Source organism: Varroa destructor, unplaced genomic scaffold, assembly GCF_002443255.2.
Source record: "Varroa destructor unplaced genomic scaffold, Vdes_3.0 BEIS01000001.1, whole genome shotgun sequence".
Lineage (NCBI taxonomy): Eukaryota > Metazoa > Arthropoda > Arachnida > Mesostigmata > Varroidae > Varroa > Varroa destructor.
This window is the reverse complement of record NW_019211454.1, coordinates 15,600,128-15,620,214: the sequence shown is the minus strand read 5'-3', so window position 1 is coordinate 15,620,214 and position 20,087 is coordinate 15,600,128. Positions and strand designations below refer to the sequence as shown.

The window sequence follows — 20,087 nt, the reverse complement described above, 5'->3', positions numbered from 1 at the left end:
GAATTAAAGGAGGATGGTATGTGTGCTTGTACGATATCGGAAATTATTTAATATAAACTTTTTTTATTTCTAGCGTTTTTTTATGTATAGTTAGGCGAAAGAGATTAGTGTTTTCATTATTATTTTCCAAAGACACACCTATGCTGTTCTCGAATATGAGACACAAAATGTTGATTTCCAAGTGAAAACCTCTCTTTTTATTTTGCATTAGTTTCAAGCTAGATAAAAAATAAATTCGTAAATACTTATGGTTTCAAAAAGAACGCGTGTCATATCGTCGATAAAAACAATTGTTGCCCTCTTTATTACTATAATTGTCCGTAGGCCATTACTGTGGCTGATTTCCACAGCGTCCCCTTACTCTCGCCTTTTCGGACGCTTCATTCACCGTTTACGTCCAAAATACTGATTCCCGCACCATAGTAATTCTAATCATAACCATGTACATTTACCTAGGAAATTCAGGTCTTATTCTAGGTATAATTAATTTTTATTCTTGAAATATATTAGGAATTATAAATGAAAAAAATTATTATATTTGATTATTATCTTTTAAGTGCAATAACTAAAAGAGCTCAAATATCTTTCTCTGCTTAATTACCTGCTGTAGCCCTTGTTCGTTCTTTAACTTTTGTCTTACATAACTTATTTCTTAGTACGACTTAGGATTATCGTTTTTTTTCCTTATTTCTCATTTCTCGCTTTCTCAATCTGTGCTTCGTGATTTGTTTTTTCTTTCTAACTGCCTGATAACGATTTTGATTCACTAGGCTATTCCTTCTGGGTTACCAGTTCGTTGGTGTCCTTTCGTTCCGCATCAGTCCTTTACATAATAGTAGTGTTAGTAATAATAATAATAATGCTTCAATTCATTATCATCTATATTGTACAATTGTGTTTTTCGTATGCATGTCATGTATCATACGTTTGCCGTGGCAATCGGGCCCGTTTTTGCTGGTTTCATTAATCATTTCGAAATTATGCGCGCTACATTCGTTTAGGGCCAGCTCCAGTAAAGCTTGCGTCCTGTAGAATTGCCTTCAGGGTATGTTCGAAACCCGTGCTCAATGAAATGTCCAGCATGAAACAGTCGTTCGCTAAATTCAGGAGCCACGGCGATGATACGGTTTTCATAAAATAAGCTAACACTCAATTTAATCAGTATTTGTCTCCGTTTGTGTTCATCCTCTATCGGTTTTCTATAGATTTCTCAGTTGTTTCTATTAGTACTAGTCGAGTACTAGTGTAGTACCCCTACCAATAATCGAATTAGTAACGGCGCAGAACTCGACTAATTATTTACGGCCGTCAATTTTTTTTAGCTTCAATCAAACATTCGCATCCGGCCACGAATAGCTACAATCGTTGATAGTACTAATCGTACAATTAGTTAAAACGTATGCTACAACTTGGTTTATTTATGGACGCATCTGCGGGAAGATACGTACCCGTATTTCGAATCGGTCACTTACACGTCAATGATTTGTCGATCTTATATTGACTACCTACTACAATGATCATTTTTTTTGCAGGGTTCTATCTTATCGCCGTTGCTGCGGAATAGGTTTTCGGACAGTGATACAAACTCCCGCAGGTGCCATACAAAGCTAAATGCTCTGATTTTAACTGCTGTTGCTACTCATTAAGGACTGTTAATTGTTTCTCTAGTTTGGTGAGAAGCGCACTTACCGTGGGCCGCTTGGCGACACGTCGCGTCATGTTCGCGTAACGTCATCCCAATGAACGAATCGCCTCAAACAGCTTTTGAAGCATTTCTATGTGAATCGTTTCCCCTTTGCCGCCTATGGGCCACCATGAGTATCATATATGTGTTTAATTAAGCAGCGGCAGTGAGATTTTACGTCAGCACCATTATCGATTGCGTGACGCCATTATGCAGAATCAAACCACGTAATTTGCACGTAATGGCAACAAAAGTATAGGGTATATATAAGCTTATCTTCCTGATATGACAGAGGCTGTACCAAAGCAGAGCTCAATATTACTGCAACTATATAAATCAGAATAGACTAACCAGATATATATATATATTCTGCACCTTCCGATAACCTTTGTTAACTGTATTTTTTCTGGACGAAATTTGTTTCTATTGTAACACATTGTAGTGAACTCGTGTTCGAAAAACGACTTCTGCTATTGCATTTGTTTTTACCTCCCACCGCATTAAGCTAGTCAACATCTACACCGGTGTACCTCTCTCATAGTGGTATAGTTACTTGTGGGCACGACTTATATGTTTCTTATTATCCATACAACACAACGCGCCTGGAATGTCTGTATGAACATTACTAGCCAGAAGGTATTGATGTAGAACCGCTTTCAATTTGTTTTTCATCGTTCTATCTCCTTCTTTAAATATGTAGGTTAATATATATATATATATATATGTGTCCTGAAACGTCTCGTTTTTTTTTTTTACTGGCTTTTGCGCAAATCTGATTTACTGTTACATCTTCTACTGACTTAAGTTACAAATCTTCTGTTTCAGTTCTACCTGTTGATCAATATACATTGAACTGTACATTGTCATACACACGTCAATGATTCGGTACTTGCAGCCATCTTCGTATAGGCAGACTTGAAGCTCACGTGTATACACCTGATGATGAACAATGGTAACAGCAACGAAGTGTGACTGTGATTAATAACAGGTCAAAATAAACTAGTAAGTGTATTTACGGTAAAGCGCAATAGAAATATAATGGGATAGAATGAAATAAAAATAATTTTTGTATTTGATTTGAAGGTTTTTGAATGGGAACGTAATAGACAAAAAGCCAAAATAACTTCTGCTCAATTATTGGGAAAAAAAGAAGCATCGAGAGTGCATTTTGGCATCGAAAACACTCATACGAAAAGGTAGCTGTCACATTGTTGTTTCCATGGGTTCGTCAGTGAGACCGTTATCTATTACTGTCTGCTACCATCCCCAACCATACGCATTACAAATGGCTCGTCTCCTAATCATCATTAAGTGAGTTGCGTTCTTAAACACTGCAACACTGAGAGCGCTAGCCCCATGCATACATTTCGCCCCGAAACTGCATTTCCCTTTCTTTCGTAGGTTTCTCGCACCCCCCCCCCCACCCCCCCCCCGGTCCCTGCCCCCTGTTCTGGCCCATTGATTACTTTGTGACACGTCTGCTATCTCTGCTTATATAAAAATGCATATAGAAAATCGGAGTACAACAAGATTTTATACACGTTTACGGTGCTAGGTTTGTGACGAAATGTTCGTGTTAATCGTGAGAGTGCTCGTGAGTTTGCTAAACAGACTCGTGAATTTTTCCCTATGCACACTTCGGCTATACTAAAATGCTTCTTAGTTCGTAACTTACCACTATTCTCCTTGATACACTAGTTGCTATGAATAAATAATATATGGTTTATAAGGACGTCATTATGCTTACCTCCTTTCAAAGTTAATAGTAATATTTGGCGCCGATTGCTTTGAGAATATGATTCGGGGCTCTTCGACCCCCTACGGCCAAAGAGCTTCCGGGTTGGTAGAATTCTCTCTGTTCAGATCAATTCGGATACCCTCTTATGCTTAGCAGGAGGAATGCTCTGAAAGGCAACTTGTGCTATCGCCGCTAGTCGCCGTTTTTGTCGTTTTTCAACGACGAAAATCGATTAGTTCAAGATTTCTCTTGATCTATCCGCACGTAGTGGGATATGAGCTCTGGAAAAACTCCAACCTTACTTTCTCCAGAGCCTGACCGGCGGCGGCGATGGTCTGCCGAAGTTCAGTGCCTGCGATTGCAGGGGTTCCAGTCCGCTATTAAGGAAATGTTTCCGCCTAAGATGCCGTTAAAATGGCACCTTTGTTTGACTATTTCTACGGGGAACACGATGGGCGCTAGAAGCTTCTAATCAAACATGGTAGTACGGAGGGCTTTTGCAATATTCCCAGCGCGCTGTAGCCTCATTAGCTTGATGCTTAATCAAATTTCAACAGAGCGATTTAACGGGGTTCGGGTCTATATCCAGCCGGTCAGCGGAGAGTAAGGTGAAGATCGTGGAAGTCGCTAGCAGCATATGACAGGCGCAGTACAATGCGATCCTTGAGGCGTCGTGACGCATCCGATTAAAGCAGCGCTTCACGTAGGCCGTATTGTTTATTATTGTATTAACTTCGTACTGGTTTAAGGATTCGTATTGTTATCATAGCGATGACTTGCTTTCTGTAAAGCGTTCTTTTATCTGCGATTATGATTATGCATCGTCGCAACGAATCGATTACCTCTTTAATAAGACTAAGGTTGTTTGGCGATACGATAATGTGACTATCTGGTACGGGAACAATGATATCAACCATTTTTCCCGTATTCTGAGCCTTATGCCAAGTTGTTGTGGCAATGGGTTCTCATGCCGTCATCAAAGTAACAAATATTTCTAGGGGTCGTTGCTATGGCACCGGCAGATACGGAGACATCGCAAGTCGCTGCTTAGTACGACCGATCATATAGCGTCGCTGCTATGGTAAAATTTCAGTCGTTTGTATGATTGTATTTAATATGATTCTTATAGCCCGTCGTTTGAGTAACCTATGTTGCACGGTATATAACCGCATTGTTTCCATTGTTCGCTGGTATTTTTCCTGCTGTTATTCTGGCTGTCAGTATTATAAGATCTCATGTCATTATCATGCGTCATAGGATAAAAGTTAGTTGCTGCCACGATGACATCCGCTACTGCTTCCAGAGCTCAGCTGCGACTGCTAGGAACTTCGTGAAATCGTATCGTCGATAGTGGCAACGATTGAGGGCCGCTTTGAGTTCAGACCTTCTTTGCAGCCCAAGTTGTCATAGCTCAGCGAGCCGCGCGATCTGTCTTCTTCGTGCGTATAATAGACAGCTCCCTGCGTCCTATAGATAACGATCGTTGCAATAATGATAGTGACGATGACCATGATAATGATGATAGCGACGACAAGCCCGACCTGTAATGCGGATTATGCCTCAATTAAATAGTAAGGGGCAGCCATTGAAACTGAAGAAATCAGCAATCGTGATGATATACGATGGATACAGTGTTTCCTGAAGGTGTTAAAGAAGTTTAGGAACGATGCTGTGTAGTCATGTTATATGTTGAAGATATGGGTGCGATTAACTATAAATTGAATATGGGGCGGAAAATTGCTGCTTAAAAATAAATCAGCCCTAATGAATGCACACGGCGGAGAATAACATAACATTGCGGCTAGCGCTTTTCTTTGTAGACTCACCTGTGACTCGGTGCCCGATATTCTCGGTTCAAGTATGGGATTGTTGCACTCTTCTAGTTCATACAGCTTCAGGTGGTACAAGTCACGACCCCGAACATTGGCGGGATCGGCGCACAATGGCGGTTTAACATTATCGTCAATTGGTCTTTGACTCAAGAAGCTGTAATGAGAAGAAGATTCAAATCTATATATTAGCATAATTCGAACAATCAGATAAGGGACCCTTGCTTGTCCGCTACGCATTTGCAAAAGGTGTCTACAAAGCGTCGCGAAAGTCCAAGACATATTTACTCAGTTTTCTATTCAGTCATCTAAACTGTTATGTATCTACGACCAGCGGAAAAAAATTATCAAACTAAATCAGACAACTGGTTGCAAACGAAAGAGATTTCTCTATAATTTTTACTCATCTGTGAAGAAATGGCGTACTTTAGAAGATGATTCATGTAGCACGTTTGACATCGCCAGGGGTTATCATGCATGATTACTCGCGTGTTCGTGTCGTTTAGTGACCGAATTACTGATGAACGAAGAAATTTAAGATTATTATGAGATATATTGAGTACTTCGAGTTTTTTTAGCTCGAGAAAGAGTGAATAGCGAAACTCGCTGAAGCTATTTTTGTTTAGGTATAACTGGCGTAATCCCGTGACCGATGAAAATGTCGTCGCCGGAAGGTCATACAGGCCGATGCCTGAAACAACAAGTAGGATAAGCGTTACTATACGAATCATATTTACGTACCAGTCGAAATGAAAGTTTGCGTTACTATACGCGATGGCCTAAACGGACACTATTGAATCTAATCTAGTCTTCAATGTAACGGTCAGTAACGGTCTTCAATGTAAACTGCAAGGTATTTTCACCAAACGCGGTCAGTAAATAGAAACCATAAACAAATAGAAACAATTAGCTACCGGCACTGTTATAAGCAGTTACTAAAATATAGTAATTCTTATTCGGAAAATTTTAATTAACCTTAAACAGCCAATGTCTACCTTTATCTTGAAGCTCTTTCCTTCTTAGAAGTGTAACGGTAACACGTCAACATCTTGAATTCAGTACGCAAAAATCAGATCAGCCTTCTCACCTTCAAGGTTGAGCACATTAAGTCGATGAAGATTTCGGATGAATTCCGCGACCATCGATCCGCGGAGAGTGGGGTTATAGGACAGGTCGAGTTTCTCGATGGAGAGCGATAGAGCACGCAGGGGGTCGTCCCGAGCAGACGACTCGAGACGGTTCCGGGAGAGGTTCAGTTCGGAGATGCTCGAATTACAGAACGCGCACGCCTCCACTGCTGAAATGGAGTTGCGGGATAAACCTGCACATCGAGCGGACGAAGTGAGAGTTTATTGTCAAAAAGAAGGATGCTTCCTGATTGGTGTTCTAGATTGAGAGACGCGTCTAGCTAGCTACCATTAGTATTCTTGTGCATGTTTGTTAAGGCCTTCCTACGTTTCTTGACAAACAGAAGACGCAGGCATAAGTGCATGCATACGCTGTGTCATGTAGATTTTTTCTAGGTACAATGGAAAGTTGCAACACTCAAAGCTAGGACTACTTTCTAAAGCCAGATTTCATCGATTTATTGAGTAGTTCTGCAGGAACCCCTGTGCTCCGTTTGCTGCTTACCTAGATATGCGAGGGCCTGTCCGTCAAAGGTTAAGTCCTTTAAGGTGGTAAGCTTGTTACCATCCAAATGAAGAAACTGAAGCCTCGACAAATGACGAAACTCGTGGGGAGCTAAATAGGTGAGCTTGTTGTCCTGAAACAACACACACGCGTGCAAAAACAGCGTAATATTATGATACAGACAATCAGTCATCTTCTAATTTTGTGCACGTAGGCCAATGAAATAGCTAGGAGTGCCAAGGCTTCTGCATCGTCTAACTTGTTTTTCGGTGCAAATAATTTTTGTCTCATGATGTATATTTTTTGCGAAGTGCTCGTTTGACCAGGGACGCAGACATAGTCACGAATACAAACAATAACATTTACATTTAAATACGACAGCTTCCCAATCGGCAGCGCGTGAAGTGTTACATACATAAAAATTTTGATAAAAACAACAACTATAGTTAGTGAATCTATGGAAGAACCTGTTTTCACAATTTCACTGAGCTCATCACAACGGAGAGACAGATGCAGAGAAAAGACTTGGTACCAGCTAACTCCCGAAGCAAGCTTAACTCTCGGTAAGCGGCAAGTGCATTTAATCAGAGCATTCAAACATCGGCTGAATCAGCTTGTTACCAGGGTTCCGTTGTCGATTCATCCGGTAAACAGACATATATGTCGTTGGTAATTATCTATATAGCTCGTGTATAGCGTGTTGTAGAAACTATACCGATTTGAGTTATCTATTTAATATTTAAGTAAACATTTTTACTCAGCATAAGGAGCAGTATACTGCAACGTGGCACAATAGGACAAGTTGGCGCAACGAATTCCATATTGGCTTTTTGCGCTGTTTGCTGCTCTGTATTGATTACTATTTGGATTTCTTTTCATGTAAAGCTCTTTAATCTCAACTATTTTTCATCAAGACCGTCATTGAATTTAATTGGCAGCTCAAGTAAGCACTGTATTGCAATTTCTATGACGCGGGCTCGTCTGTCGCTGTTAAAACCCGAATTCGTTGGCTTCCACTAATTACGTACGAACCTTTCCGGTTTCAAAAAAAAACTTGATCCACTACAGACATTTAAAGTTATCTACTCAGGTTTTTAATATGCCTGTTCCTAAGCTATTCTTCGGAACTTTGCAGTTCAGTACAAACTACCTAGCCTACTCCGCTGGTCGCTTACAACGAAGCTTCCTGCGTTCAAGGAGCCTCCATTGTCGACAGCGATAGGCTACCTTCTGTGCCTGCAAAACTGTTCATTTAGACACACGACCTTTCTTTCTTTTACCTGTTAACGAACAGGAAGATCTGACTAGAACGATTCAACAATGAACACTGCAGCTTCTCGTTGTCGCTGGCCGGTTTGGTCTCACCCTCTGGATTCAACAAAGAATAACAGTATTTTTAGAATGTCAAAGCTCTTAGCTGCATCGATTGGGAGATTTTTTCACGAAGGGAGTCTGAGACGTCGGGCATAAATGACTGCAAGTAACGGCCAACTTATACTTGTGAAACACGGAAGTTAAATACGAACGAAAGAGAATGGTTCTATGGATGGAAATGAACGACGACTATAAAATTATTATTACTATTTCCATTGCTGATATATTAGCAGCAGTATGGTGATGATGAGTGTGAGCTGGTCTGAAAGTTCGAATAAGCTGTGAAAGTTAGTATACTCTAGAAACACAAGGTCACGTCCAGCAAAGGTTGTGCACGGCTGCACAGAGTTAAGATAGTGATTTTTTGTTTCTCTACCGGATGATCCGATTAGATTGTGTTTAGCGTTAGAGAAGATCATCAGATCAAGGAAGATACGCCAACGCTGTATTCGTGGAAAGAGTGATTCTTGAGCCAGATCACCGTTGGTAGATGTGCGCTTATCGCTTGAGTTAGTTGAAGCTTACTACGACTTTACGTCGATGCGAATATGGATATGAATGCTTGTGTAGTTACAGCAAATAAAGATGGCGATCTGCTTCGAAGCGATCTAGATGATCGCCAAGAGCGCTGGTTGAATAGTTAAAGTGGTGATGCATGGGAATCGGCGTACCCGTGGTAGGAGAAAAGTGTTGAAGATCAGAGTAAATGTTTCGAAATAAATAATGGCTAATATAGGAGGAGACGAAAAGTAAACGGAAACGTTTTTTTTTGCCTATGTTTGTTTCAGCCAGTTCGACACCATCGGTGGAAGACTGATTAGCTTATAGAATGTTCCTTTATGATGCAAGGTTTTCACGGGGCATTTTTATATGAATAAAACTCTTTGACAACGAAGACGTTTAATTAGCATAAACAGATAAATCAAATGTTTATTACAATCAGCGTGACACGATTCTGAGATAGCATCTTTGAAACGGAAGTTGTGCAGGTGTCTAGATACCTGCAGTAGGACAGTATATGAAGGATCTTTGTAGCTAATGCAAAAGAATCACTTTCCGCACATCATTTCCTATAGAATAACTGATGACGTTTATTTAAACATAGACATTCTCTAATCAAAGCGAAATACTCTTCGCCAAAAAAAAAAACCCTAAACGGGAGCTAGAAAGTCGCTTATGAAAGAAATGCGTCATGTTACTAATCGAATACTTAATAAAAAAAAAAAAAAGCTGAAGCTCCGCTCTGACACTTAGCTGCACAAAGACTAAAAACATATTATGTAGCCCTATACATTCAAAGATTCGTTCAGTATATATTGGCTTAAAGATGAGTTAAGGTTTCGATGAGGATGGCCGAGCACCGTACATATATAGTACAGTACAACTCACATGATCTATTAAAAAAAAAAACCGTTCAGCCTGTAAATGAAGCTTGAAAAGCTGAAAGTAACTGAACCGTAGGTTCTTACCCGCAAATCAAGGTGCTCGAGATTAGGTAACTGTTGATAGACTAGCGAATGTAACGAGCTGAGGTTGCAGCGAGCTAGATATAGGCGCGTAACCGGCCGGAGATCCTTGAGAATGTCCGGGTCGATGCTGTTAAGTGGATTCCCTGACAGGTCTAGTCGCTGCAGGTTCTTCAGCTGGTAGAACAGCCTAGGCGCCAGCTGTAGTCGGTTGTTGCTTAGGATTAGCGAGGTCAACGACTGCAGATGGCGAAAGGGTGCTGAAGGACATTTCGATATATCGTTGCTGGACAGATTGAGCACTTTGAGCTGTTGCAGCCCGTAGAAGTCCTTGTCGATCAGGGTCGAGATGTTGTTATGCGACAGGTCGAGTATCTGAAGTTTGCGCAGCGGGTAAAATGAGTTCTCGCCGATAGCCGGCACCCGCGAATGGGTGATGCGGATTTCTTCGAGGGCAAAAAAGCGACCGAAAAATCGGCCTAGTGAAATCTCATTAGGTAGATCGGGTGGCGCCGTAAAATGGAACACCTGAACGTCACTGTCCATTTGCAGGAACGGGACGTCACTAAGTCCGCCTGATTCGCAGCTGATCTTCTTGCCTTGGTTGATGTCAAGGGCGCACGTACACTGCTGCGGACATCTCCGAAAGTGATCCTGGTTGCTGTTGCGCTGGGCTCCGGCAGGTTGTATCAGGGCACTTGCCACTAGGGCGGTCGTGACGACAAATGCCGTTAGCAACTGGCAATGTTGTTGTGGCATGGTTATAATAACAGTAGCACCCAAGAGGAACAAAATTAGATGGGTGCCAGGAGACTAAAAGGCTTAATGCGTTCGTCTACCTTGTAGAGGTTTAGACTATTATTCGCACAATGTGGAGATGGTGGGGTTATGCACTGCAAGCGTTTGTGGGGTCGATAGACTGCGCTGCCTATACTGGTTGCAACTGACGCTCTATGTATGAATATGGCTTGAGGAACACGCAACACTGCGTAAGAGGCCCGCAACTTTAAACGGTTCCTATATGAGGTTAGGGTTCCTGGCTTAAGTTTGACGAGCAAGTATCCTGGCTTCATCCACGCGCTTCCGACTTCGTTACTGAAAAGCCAGGGACAACTATTCTGCTAGTGCCGATGACAAACTAAGGTGTGGGGGGCTCGGATCAGGCGCGCTCGGAGGAAGCGTTCTCCCGCGAGTTTCAAATAAAAGTTGTTGCCATAAACGGGTTGCTAAGTAAGAACAGCGCTCCATACAGGCAGCATTTCAATGGGAGGTAAGCGAGGCGAACTAAACGCTGGGTCGGTTTCCCACCAACTTCCTATCACCTGAAATATAGCATCACGCGAAAAAGGTTGGGTCGATGATATCGATTAGGCATTGCTGTCGTAGTGGTAGTACTTATTCGTTCGTACCAATGTTTAAGTATGATTGTAGTGTTTTTGGGTGGGAAAGAAGTGCTAATTAAATGAGTCGTCAAATAAAGGACACGCCATGCGTAACTTCTAAGGCTATCGTTTAAACGCTTAGTCGGCGTCGGAGTACTTTTATTTTACGAATGATACAGATTGAAAGTATATTAAAAAGTACTAAAATCGCATAATTCTGTTGTCTCGCTAACTCTGTTTTTTTTAACCTACTTCTTAGTATCCGAGTGCGTATGCAGAAGTATATCTTATTAACCTCTTTTACCTAAATTAACTCCTAGACAATTATCGTTATATGCATCACCATTTAATATGTACTTTTGCCTACTAACACTTGCGCATCATCTATATCAAGTGTGATGCCTTCACAATAATATATTTCTATAATAATGAGCTTTGCTTTTCACTTGTCTCTTGGTTTCGTCTAAAAATTATGACGTTCTCATGTTCGCCCTGACCAATGCGTTCTATATTAGTTGGCCTGACCTTTTTTTTTTTGTATAATTTATGGAAATGAACTGCTTTTTATTCACTTTTCCCAATGGCTCAATGGGTAAGTGCCCAGTTCTTTCAAATCCAACATCCTTCAGTAGGGTTTTCCACGTATTCTCTGCATGATCAAGCCCTTACCCACCCACTCCATCCTCGAACCTAATTCGAATACCAATTGTCATCATACACCGTCAGGTTCAATTCAATAGTTGGTCGCCCGAGACAGTCCTTCGTTTTCCCTTCCCTGTAGGTCCGGCCAGCATCTCCCGTCAGACAAATCTCTCGATGCAGCTAGTTCGTTATGATAGCCAATGTTGTCATATAAACGTTTGTGGCACTAGTAGTACCAACACCAGCGGCAGTATACATAGGTGTCGTAATAACGTTTCGGCCAATTAGGGCCTACCCCCCAACATCTGATACAGGACTCCAGACGACCGTCCCTTCTAGGTCGCGCAACCTCCTTTCAGGGTCCTCGCACAATCCGTTCCCTCGATTCGTTGCGTATACGGTTATCTCGTCAACCTTTCTACAACCTAGACACCTAGACTTATCACGTGGACTACGTTTTCGAAGCAACTTTTCGACCGCCTATCCGGACTGATCTCTACTCCTATTCTTCTTGGACTTATTCGCTTCCTGCGAAGTGAAGGTGGACGCCACAGATGCACGAGACACAATAGAAACCAAGCATTGCCAAACCTATATAACTATCACTGAGGGCTTGGTTGGGGGGCGGTGGGACCAAGACGTTGAGCGGTCAGCAGTCAACCGGCACGCCCGGATGATAGAGTCGAACCGAATCCCAGACGCCCCTAGACGTGAACGTATTGCAAGACGATGATCAGATGCTGGTGGCGGCCGCCATTGCCACAGCACTCTTCTCTCTAATAGGTGCATCTTAGACTGCGGAGATATATGAGCGGCATATGAGAAGGTGAAGGCGAGGGCGAGAGAGAAAAAAGGCCATGAAGTATGAGCAGACCACTAACTGACTATCCAGCCATTTCAGCCATTGTAGTTAGTCCTGCGCCCGACTACAATCTATATTATAGACTCATTATAAGGCATCAGATATCCACAGCTATCCGCTATATCCAAGTCGGCGTAGCGTCGAGGTGGTTCAACATAGTCTAGTGAAACTCTTTGCGCGGGAAAAGCCGCTGCGCGGAAACCTACTCGATAAGCTATGGCTGGTAGCAGTGAAAGCTATGCACCGGGAACCCGGGATTCATCAACGGTAGAATCAGACCAAAAGCGACGGAATCGAAAACCAATAGGAAATAGCTGCCAAAACAGAAAGCAAAGACCCTTGTCACAGAGACGAGAAGGATCTCTGCAGCAAGCCCGCGCTGCAAGGGCCTAGCAATGATCATTTGCACTAACATCTTCAGCTATGTCTAGGTTCGACCCGTCAGGTTAAAGGCAGTTGCTTCGCATTGTCATACAAATTGGTATTGCCGGCAGTAGCGTCAAGCTGTTCGCACTTGCCTTTTATGTCTTTGTCACTATCTACTGGTCATTATCGCCGTTTTCCTGCGTTCCCTATGCTTGTGACACCTTTACGTTGATGTCCAACCCCGCACATCAGCGATTTACAGGAAATCTCCGAACGAGGCGCCTCCTTCAAACGGCTAGTTGTTCGTTGCTTCTTGAGCAAACAAGGCAAGGTGACGCTGCTGGAAGGTATTGTGCTAGTTACTTACGTGTGAATATTGCATGCTAATTCTAGCATACAAGTAGATGCCGGTTTCAGTAAATGATTAATGGGTTCACTGAGAGCATGTCGCTAAAGGCTAAGTACCTTTTGATAAAAGCTACGGATTTACCCCTCTAACCGTAGACTTTTCTTAATGTTAAAATAATTAGGCAAAAATTTGCTTTTAGAAAACACCAGTGAATCTAAAACTTTGCCATTAAAACCAAATGAAAGGTGGTTAGCTTTATGGGCAACGCACTGCGGTCTATAAAGCGATAATGGCTAAAATAGCGCGCTATGATATGGGAAACTAAAGCAATTTTTGCTGCAACAGATATTACCTACATATATGGTTGCTGTGAGTTTTCATGTTATTATAGTAAAAACTTAACGTAGCGGAATTACAAGTCAGACCTGAACTAGTAGGGTACCCAGAATCCCCATGTACCACCGAGAGCACTTTTTAGCCGTTCAGACGAGATAGCTTTTCTAAGTCATCGAACCTGATATTGAACGTGCCGAAGGTGTGTGCGAGAGTTACCTTAAAAAACGGACGTGAACTCGCTTTTTGAGCGAAGGCCTGGCAAAGTACTCCACCCTTACGGACGGCAAAGCGGCCCCCCTTGTCCAATTGTGATAGTACTATATCGTACCGCTAGTGGAAGTGAATGGAAAGTTAGGGACCTGACTAGATTCTTGTCCCTGTAACAGCAAGAAGCTACAGAGTAGGCTATCCAAACAGTGATTCTATTACCGCCGCTTCGGAGACTTCATGAAGGGTCGATAACCGTTGATAAGTTCAATCTCGAAATCGCACTGTCTTGCTGACGGCTCGTTAAGAGTCGTAACTTGTATCTATCTATTTTTCCTTACGATAGGCTGGGGATACAGACAATCTGCACCAATTCAGCTTGAGTCATGCCAACAAAAATGTTTAAAAGACCTATAAAAAATGCGAGTAAACTCAGATCACAGATAAATCCCCAGACAGCCGTTCGAAGTAGCATATTAGGCAAACGGCTCAGCAGAAACCACGCAAGAACGCAAAAGTGAAAACGAGATAAGCATAGAGGGGAGATATAAAACGAAAGTGATAGTAAGTACTCGGGTGGAATTTTGCTGGCTCGATTGTTATGGCCATAAATGTGGAAGGCCGCTGTCACGCCCCTCTCCGAGTACCGATCACATCTAAGAGCTCTATAAGGTATGAAAGACTTACAGACTAGCTAAAGGACGATTAAGTATTGCTTGAAAAACCGTCTGAGCAAGTACCTGCAGCATAAAAAGCATTTCTTTTGCTACGCGTGCTTAATAAGCAACTGGTCTCCATTGCGCCTTATGCTCAATTTACGTAGGCAATGAGTTCAGGCTTAGACACAATCTGTAAGCACGTTGAAGTACGAGCAGCTGGCGATGACACTGCGCATGCTATCATACCAACCACCTCGGCCATGTGAGTGCGAATGTGGCATGTGTTGAAATAAAGAAGCCATAGGGGTTGAGGCTTATGACATTGACCCTGACAACAATTTCATCTGATAGTACATATCCAAATATATTCTTTATTGCCTTCCATAGACTTCTATTACATAATGCAATAAGTCTATGCGTTATTGTCTACGCACTTCTGCCACATCGATCATTGCAATGTGTACTGCTCACCGTCTCCTAGTTGTTTCTGCCCAGTTAACCGCAGACAAGGTTCTCAATATTCTACGGAGGCTGAGATGCAAGGCAAGCTGGCCACCAGTAAACCAAAGTATTATCATCTATTTGGCACACATACACTCAAAACGAAAAAAAATAAACAAAGTGTATATTTATGTCTATAAATTCGTGTTGAACATAATCCCACGTCTGTACATTCATACATGTGCTCAGATGTATTGGTTATTACACTCTGATAGATGTTTAGAATTTAGGCCATAGCTTAACGTTACTTCAGATGCTTCCAGCACGAAACGAAAGGTGGTTTCGAACGTTACGTGCGCCTAATTTCAGTAAGTGGATGCGTCACCTTCGCAATCTTATTCACATTGTACTAGGCAACGCAAGGGCCTTTGTGGCTCAGTCGACCGCCTGGGAGGTATATTTCGGTTATTTGCAAACACAAATGTAAATAAGCTAGCTACATAGTACTGACAGATGCCGGCTACAGTTCAGGGGCTTATGGCTGGGCAGGCAGGCACAACTCTAAACAGTGGCGACTGGCGGCGACGTCGTCTGATGCAGATACATGTGGGGGCTCTGGCAGCTAACTACTATAATGCTTATTATTTCGTAGCTGATCAGAAATCGATCCGGGCGTATGACATAGAATTAACAAACGAGCGAAAACATATTCGCTGGTGGAACTGAACTGAAGGTCGTTTTCGTGCTGAACGCATCGTAAGCGTCCTGCGGTGGCCAAATATCACTGTAATGTAATGCAATATCTCTATTAATCATAATAAACAAGTAACTACGGCTTACTACTGACCTTTTATTTGTCCGTTTCAAGTCTAATAGACCAAGGAATCAACGCACAATTAGGCATGAAGTTACTGAAAAATTAATGAAAATAATGAGACATTATATTTTAGGACGTACATGTAGATTTTAAATTTCCAACGCGGTAGTTGTGTTGGGCGTACCTCATGAGAATAAGTTCTGTAGCGAATGAAGTTCTAAAGGAAGATGCTGCCATTTTTTCGCCTATTGACCCTTTTAACTTATTTGATTTGTTTTAGTCTAATAGGAACTAATGCACTGCATACCGGCCTATTTACGGTCTATGTGAGCTTCGTTATAGTCGCACGTCGAAATGAACGATTGAACACTTCGGCGGGTGGACGATACGACACGATTTAACTAATTGGAATAATAATAGTAGGCTCTCCTTAAATTGTCCCAAAAAGCCGTAGTATGAAAAATTAGGATTACGCATCGCGTATATCGAAATAGGATAGAATTCAAGTCTCTGAACTCTAACCCAAAACAATTGACTCCTTAAACGTGCGACCGAAGTTCGCAAACTGAATCTGTCCGTGTCTGTTAGTCGTTGGTAAATTTGTGCGGGTGCCAGCCAGTGGCTGTGATTGTTCACGTTTATCGCCACGCCGTTTTGTTGTTTGGGCCTTCGTCGAGTCATACTACCGAACTCTAGCGACTTTGGCTAGACGTCCACTGATCGCGGCAAGGCTTGAGAAAATGGAACGACCACGAAGAAACATCGTCCTTGCCATGCACACTATGGGGGTCTTCAATCTAACGGAACAATAGACTGCGTCAACGCAACAAGATGGTAAATGGAACTTGTCAGTGCGTCCATCCCGCAGAGGTTAAAGCTAGCCCTTCGCTTTTTGGGGTAGATTGTTTGTTCAGGTTCTATCAAGCTTATTGGAGGAATAACGTCTGCGCGTCGCCGTCGTACTGAGAGTGAGCGCAAGACTACAGAAGTAACTGTTTAGCGTATCCTGCAGGCGCCGACATCTGCGCGTTCTGAGTATTTCCCTATGAATCTCCCCGTAAGAGGCTCTGCTGTCACTGTAAAAGAGTACATTTGTTAATGTCATCATCGTTGTCTTTCACTTTGCTTTCAGCATCGTTTTGTCATTACGACGAGCCTAAGCTAGCTAGCTAGCTAAAGTCAGCAAACTGTAGTATATGTCACGTAAGCATATGGAACGTAACGCCTTCGTTATTGATAGCGCAGTCTTGAACATTGCATCTGGATAGCTACGATTTCGACGATCCACATAAACACTGTGATTTTTTTTTTTTTAGGTAACATCACTTTTTCGTAAGTCAAGTGCTAAAATGGACGTTTCGCCTCTCCGCCTACATACGTTTAATACCGGAATCGTCCGGATAGTAATTGAGCTCTTTGTATTATCGTTCTTTGTTCTTGCCACCGAGTGTCATTGTGCCAAAGCTGAATCCGCGAATCATGTCAGCAAAATCCTTTATCGCTCACCGGCGTTGACTTCCGTATCGAAACAGACTCAACATGCGTGTGGGAGCCCTGTGAAGCTCCGTCTGTGAGTAAACGTCTGTGAGTTAGGCTTCGCTCCGACTAACGCTGTTTCCAATATCCACCGTTGCTTTTGTTTCACGCACGAGAATTCGCTAGACATGTAACGCTAATAGGAAAACGTCCGGGCGGAATTCCGCTTTGATGATGGCGCAATGTCTTAAATGTCACGCTGCCGTAGTTCGGAACGAGAGACAGAGATGGCTTTGACGAAATCAGCCCCGTATGCGCACATAAAGGTATTATGAATTATCGAATAACAGCGGCAAACACTCCTGAGGCCAATGGATACGCTGACATTCCGTCGTCTTTGTCGTTATTTTCGGGCACCGATTACGTACCTTGCTGGCGGCTGCTCGAGTCGACAATCAAATTCTACGTTCTACGTATAAGAAGGGACAATCGACAGTTATCGATACTCAACTAGCCCTATGATAATGCAAGCAAATTTTCGTGTTCATAAATGGACTTTTTCTCTGTCGCCACCGATTGGAACCGAGCATCGTGAGACGTGCGGAACGACAGGCTTACAGCAGTTGTTCCTATAGGGCCATAAGCTTAGCGGCCGTGGGTCGCAAGGGGAACAGACTTTTCAAATTGTCCTCCGCGAATGATCTTTGCGAAAAACCCGCGTAAAAGGGTGCGCCGTTGATGTCTATGTATTTCCAATTGGAGATAAACCACAGGTCCCCTCAGTATACAAAACGGTGAGCGTTGCGGACTTCCTTCCCAACTCCTTGTAGCTTCTCGGTTAAAGGAAAAGGTACAAAACGAAGAAAGGGCTATTTGAGACCATGGTAATTTTTCGGTTGTCGTACATACAAGTTTTTGACTCGTAGCGTTTCGTTGCATTGGAAAATATTTTTTTGCGCCACTACTAGCACTTGACGAAGGATCCTTCTGGAAGGAGGCTCTTTCAGGACTTCTTCGAGCTCACTAAGTTCTGCTTTTTTGGTTTCCCACATTTTGTTCAGAGATTGGTTTGTCTTCAGCTCATGGCTGGGTACACGATGATTCCGATGTCTGAAATGGTCGACTCTGAAGAAGAAGCGGAATGGGAGAAATTTTGAAAATCGATCCGTCGTACCGAGCCTGAAGTGAATGGTGATAGAGGTAATAGCCTCCGCAGTTTTGTAAGGGGTCAAGCGAGAAACTGAGAAAAACAAAGGGCAAAATGAAAAGATATAGAACCATGGGTAGGGGCATATATGACGGCTCGGTGTCGATCGAGCAAATAGACTTCGGGAAAAAAATTGGGGAAACCTAGTCTAAGGGGTTAGTTTTATTCTCAAGATGGCCTTTAAAAAAGAAACGCCACTCTTTATACAGGAAGCCGAAGGGCGCTGTATTCGATAAATTCGCTTACAAAGGCGTACGCTTGCCTTTTTGAAGTAAATAGATTTCACGCTACGTACGGCAGCTATACGAACGTTTCACTAAGTCAATACGTATTTTACAGTGAAATTCAATCAAATATTTGCACGTCTATGCGAGTCTATAAATTGGCAATATCTTCGAAAATCTCATTATTTTTGGGCTAAAAGTACTACTAAATGTTGGTGCTGAATTCGATATAAGATTTTCTTATTACTACTTCGGTGATATTAAAAAAATATAAAAAATGTTCCCATTAGATACTAAGTTAAATACCAATTTCTGTCCTTATTCTTGATCTTGTCTTTCCTTACTAAACTTCCTGTGGTACTTGGACAAAGCTAGTAAACAGGGCAATATGCTTTTAACCGACACGCCCATATTACATGAAAATGGCATAGCCGTAGCGCGGTCTCTTGATTAATTAAAATTGGAAGCGACAATCAAAGGTTTTCAAAGGAAAAATTCAGTAGTTTCTACTTTTGCTGCTGTCTGGTGCCATTTTCTCGTCAGGTTCCAAACTGTCTCGAGCATGGCTATCGTCGCGCCATAGGCACTCCGCCAAAGATTGCGTTCATCGCTTTCGAGTGTGTCAGGCGAACGCTAGGGATTCTGAGCTGCAACCATACCTTGTAACCATATGTAATCTACATTTACATATGATCTCGTATTGCCGAACAGCGCCGTAAGAGGCTCGGCTGTTCTCGCTAATAGACATTATATGAATATATAGTTATGACTTCTAGAGTCTATTTGCAGACCGGTCAGTAAGCTTCTCCCGTTTTGCTGCCTTAGACAAGTGGCCATTGTCGCTGTCTTCACAAGTATGTCTACATGATGAGCGTATACTAGTAGGTATTAACTACACTAGTCGACAGTAACCGGGCCACTGGAACGCGATTACGCTGATGCATCGGATCCGTCGCGATGGTGCTCACTGAAATAGGCGGGACGATGGAAAGCATTAGCCCAACCGTTTTGGTTATGGCCAAGGGGATAAGCAGATATGCGAGTGATAGAGATGAGTGAGTTTTCCATATTTCGAAATCTGGCACGCTGGGTTTCTGATGATGCCGTCAGTATGTTTGCCGGCGCTGTTATGATAGCGAGGAAGGCGGACAGGAGTGGCGCTCATTGGCTCACTTTTTATTTTTTCTGTCAGTTTTTTTTCATTCTTTCCGCTTTGTCTATTTTACCACCGTCGCAATTTTTTGACTATCGTTGCTTTAACGGAGTGCTTTTAACGGAGTGCTAGAAGAGTACGTCCAGTTGCTTGTATTTAGATATATTCTCGGACGAATAGGGGGGTATTAGGTAGAGTATCAGCTTTTACTAGTTCAACTGTTTGACACATCGCGAAACCAGA

The 20,087-nt window shown here is 42.5% G+C and overlaps 1 protein-coding gene across 3 annotated transcripts in view; it reads right to left on the bottom strand.

Annotated features, from left to right (window-relative positions):
• Positions 1-269: 269 nt before the first annotated feature.
• LOC111255290 (uncharacterized) overlaps positions 270-20,087 on the bottom strand; it is a 100,054-nt gene continuing 80,236 nt past the window's right edge. Inside the window, exons 1-9 of one of the 3 annotated variants that reach the window (XM_086984330.1) lie at positions 17,163-18,747; positions 15,815-15,878; positions 9,727-11,045; positions 6,884-7,016; positions 6,339-6,572; positions 5,678-5,942; positions 5,249-5,408; positions 3,432-4,963; positions 270-2,620 (exon numbers count right to left, since the gene is read on the bottom strand). In XM_086984330.1, coding sequence (XP_086840456.1) covers positions 4,742-4,963; positions 5,249-5,408; positions 5,678-5,942; positions 6,339-6,572; positions 6,884-7,016; positions 9,727-10,482 — 1,770 coding nt within the window. In that variant the 5' untranslated portion in view covers positions 10,483-11,045; positions 15,815-15,878; positions 17,163-18,747 and the 3' untranslated portion in view covers positions 270-2,620; positions 3,432-4,741. Of the gene's footprint in view, positions 2,621-3,431; positions 4,964-5,248; positions 5,409-5,677; positions 5,943-6,338; positions 6,573-6,883; positions 7,017-9,726; positions 11,046-15,814; positions 15,879-17,162; positions 18,748-20,087 lie in introns of those variants that run through there. The other 2 variants (XM_086984322.1, XM_086984319.1) reach the window with 2 other exon arrangements.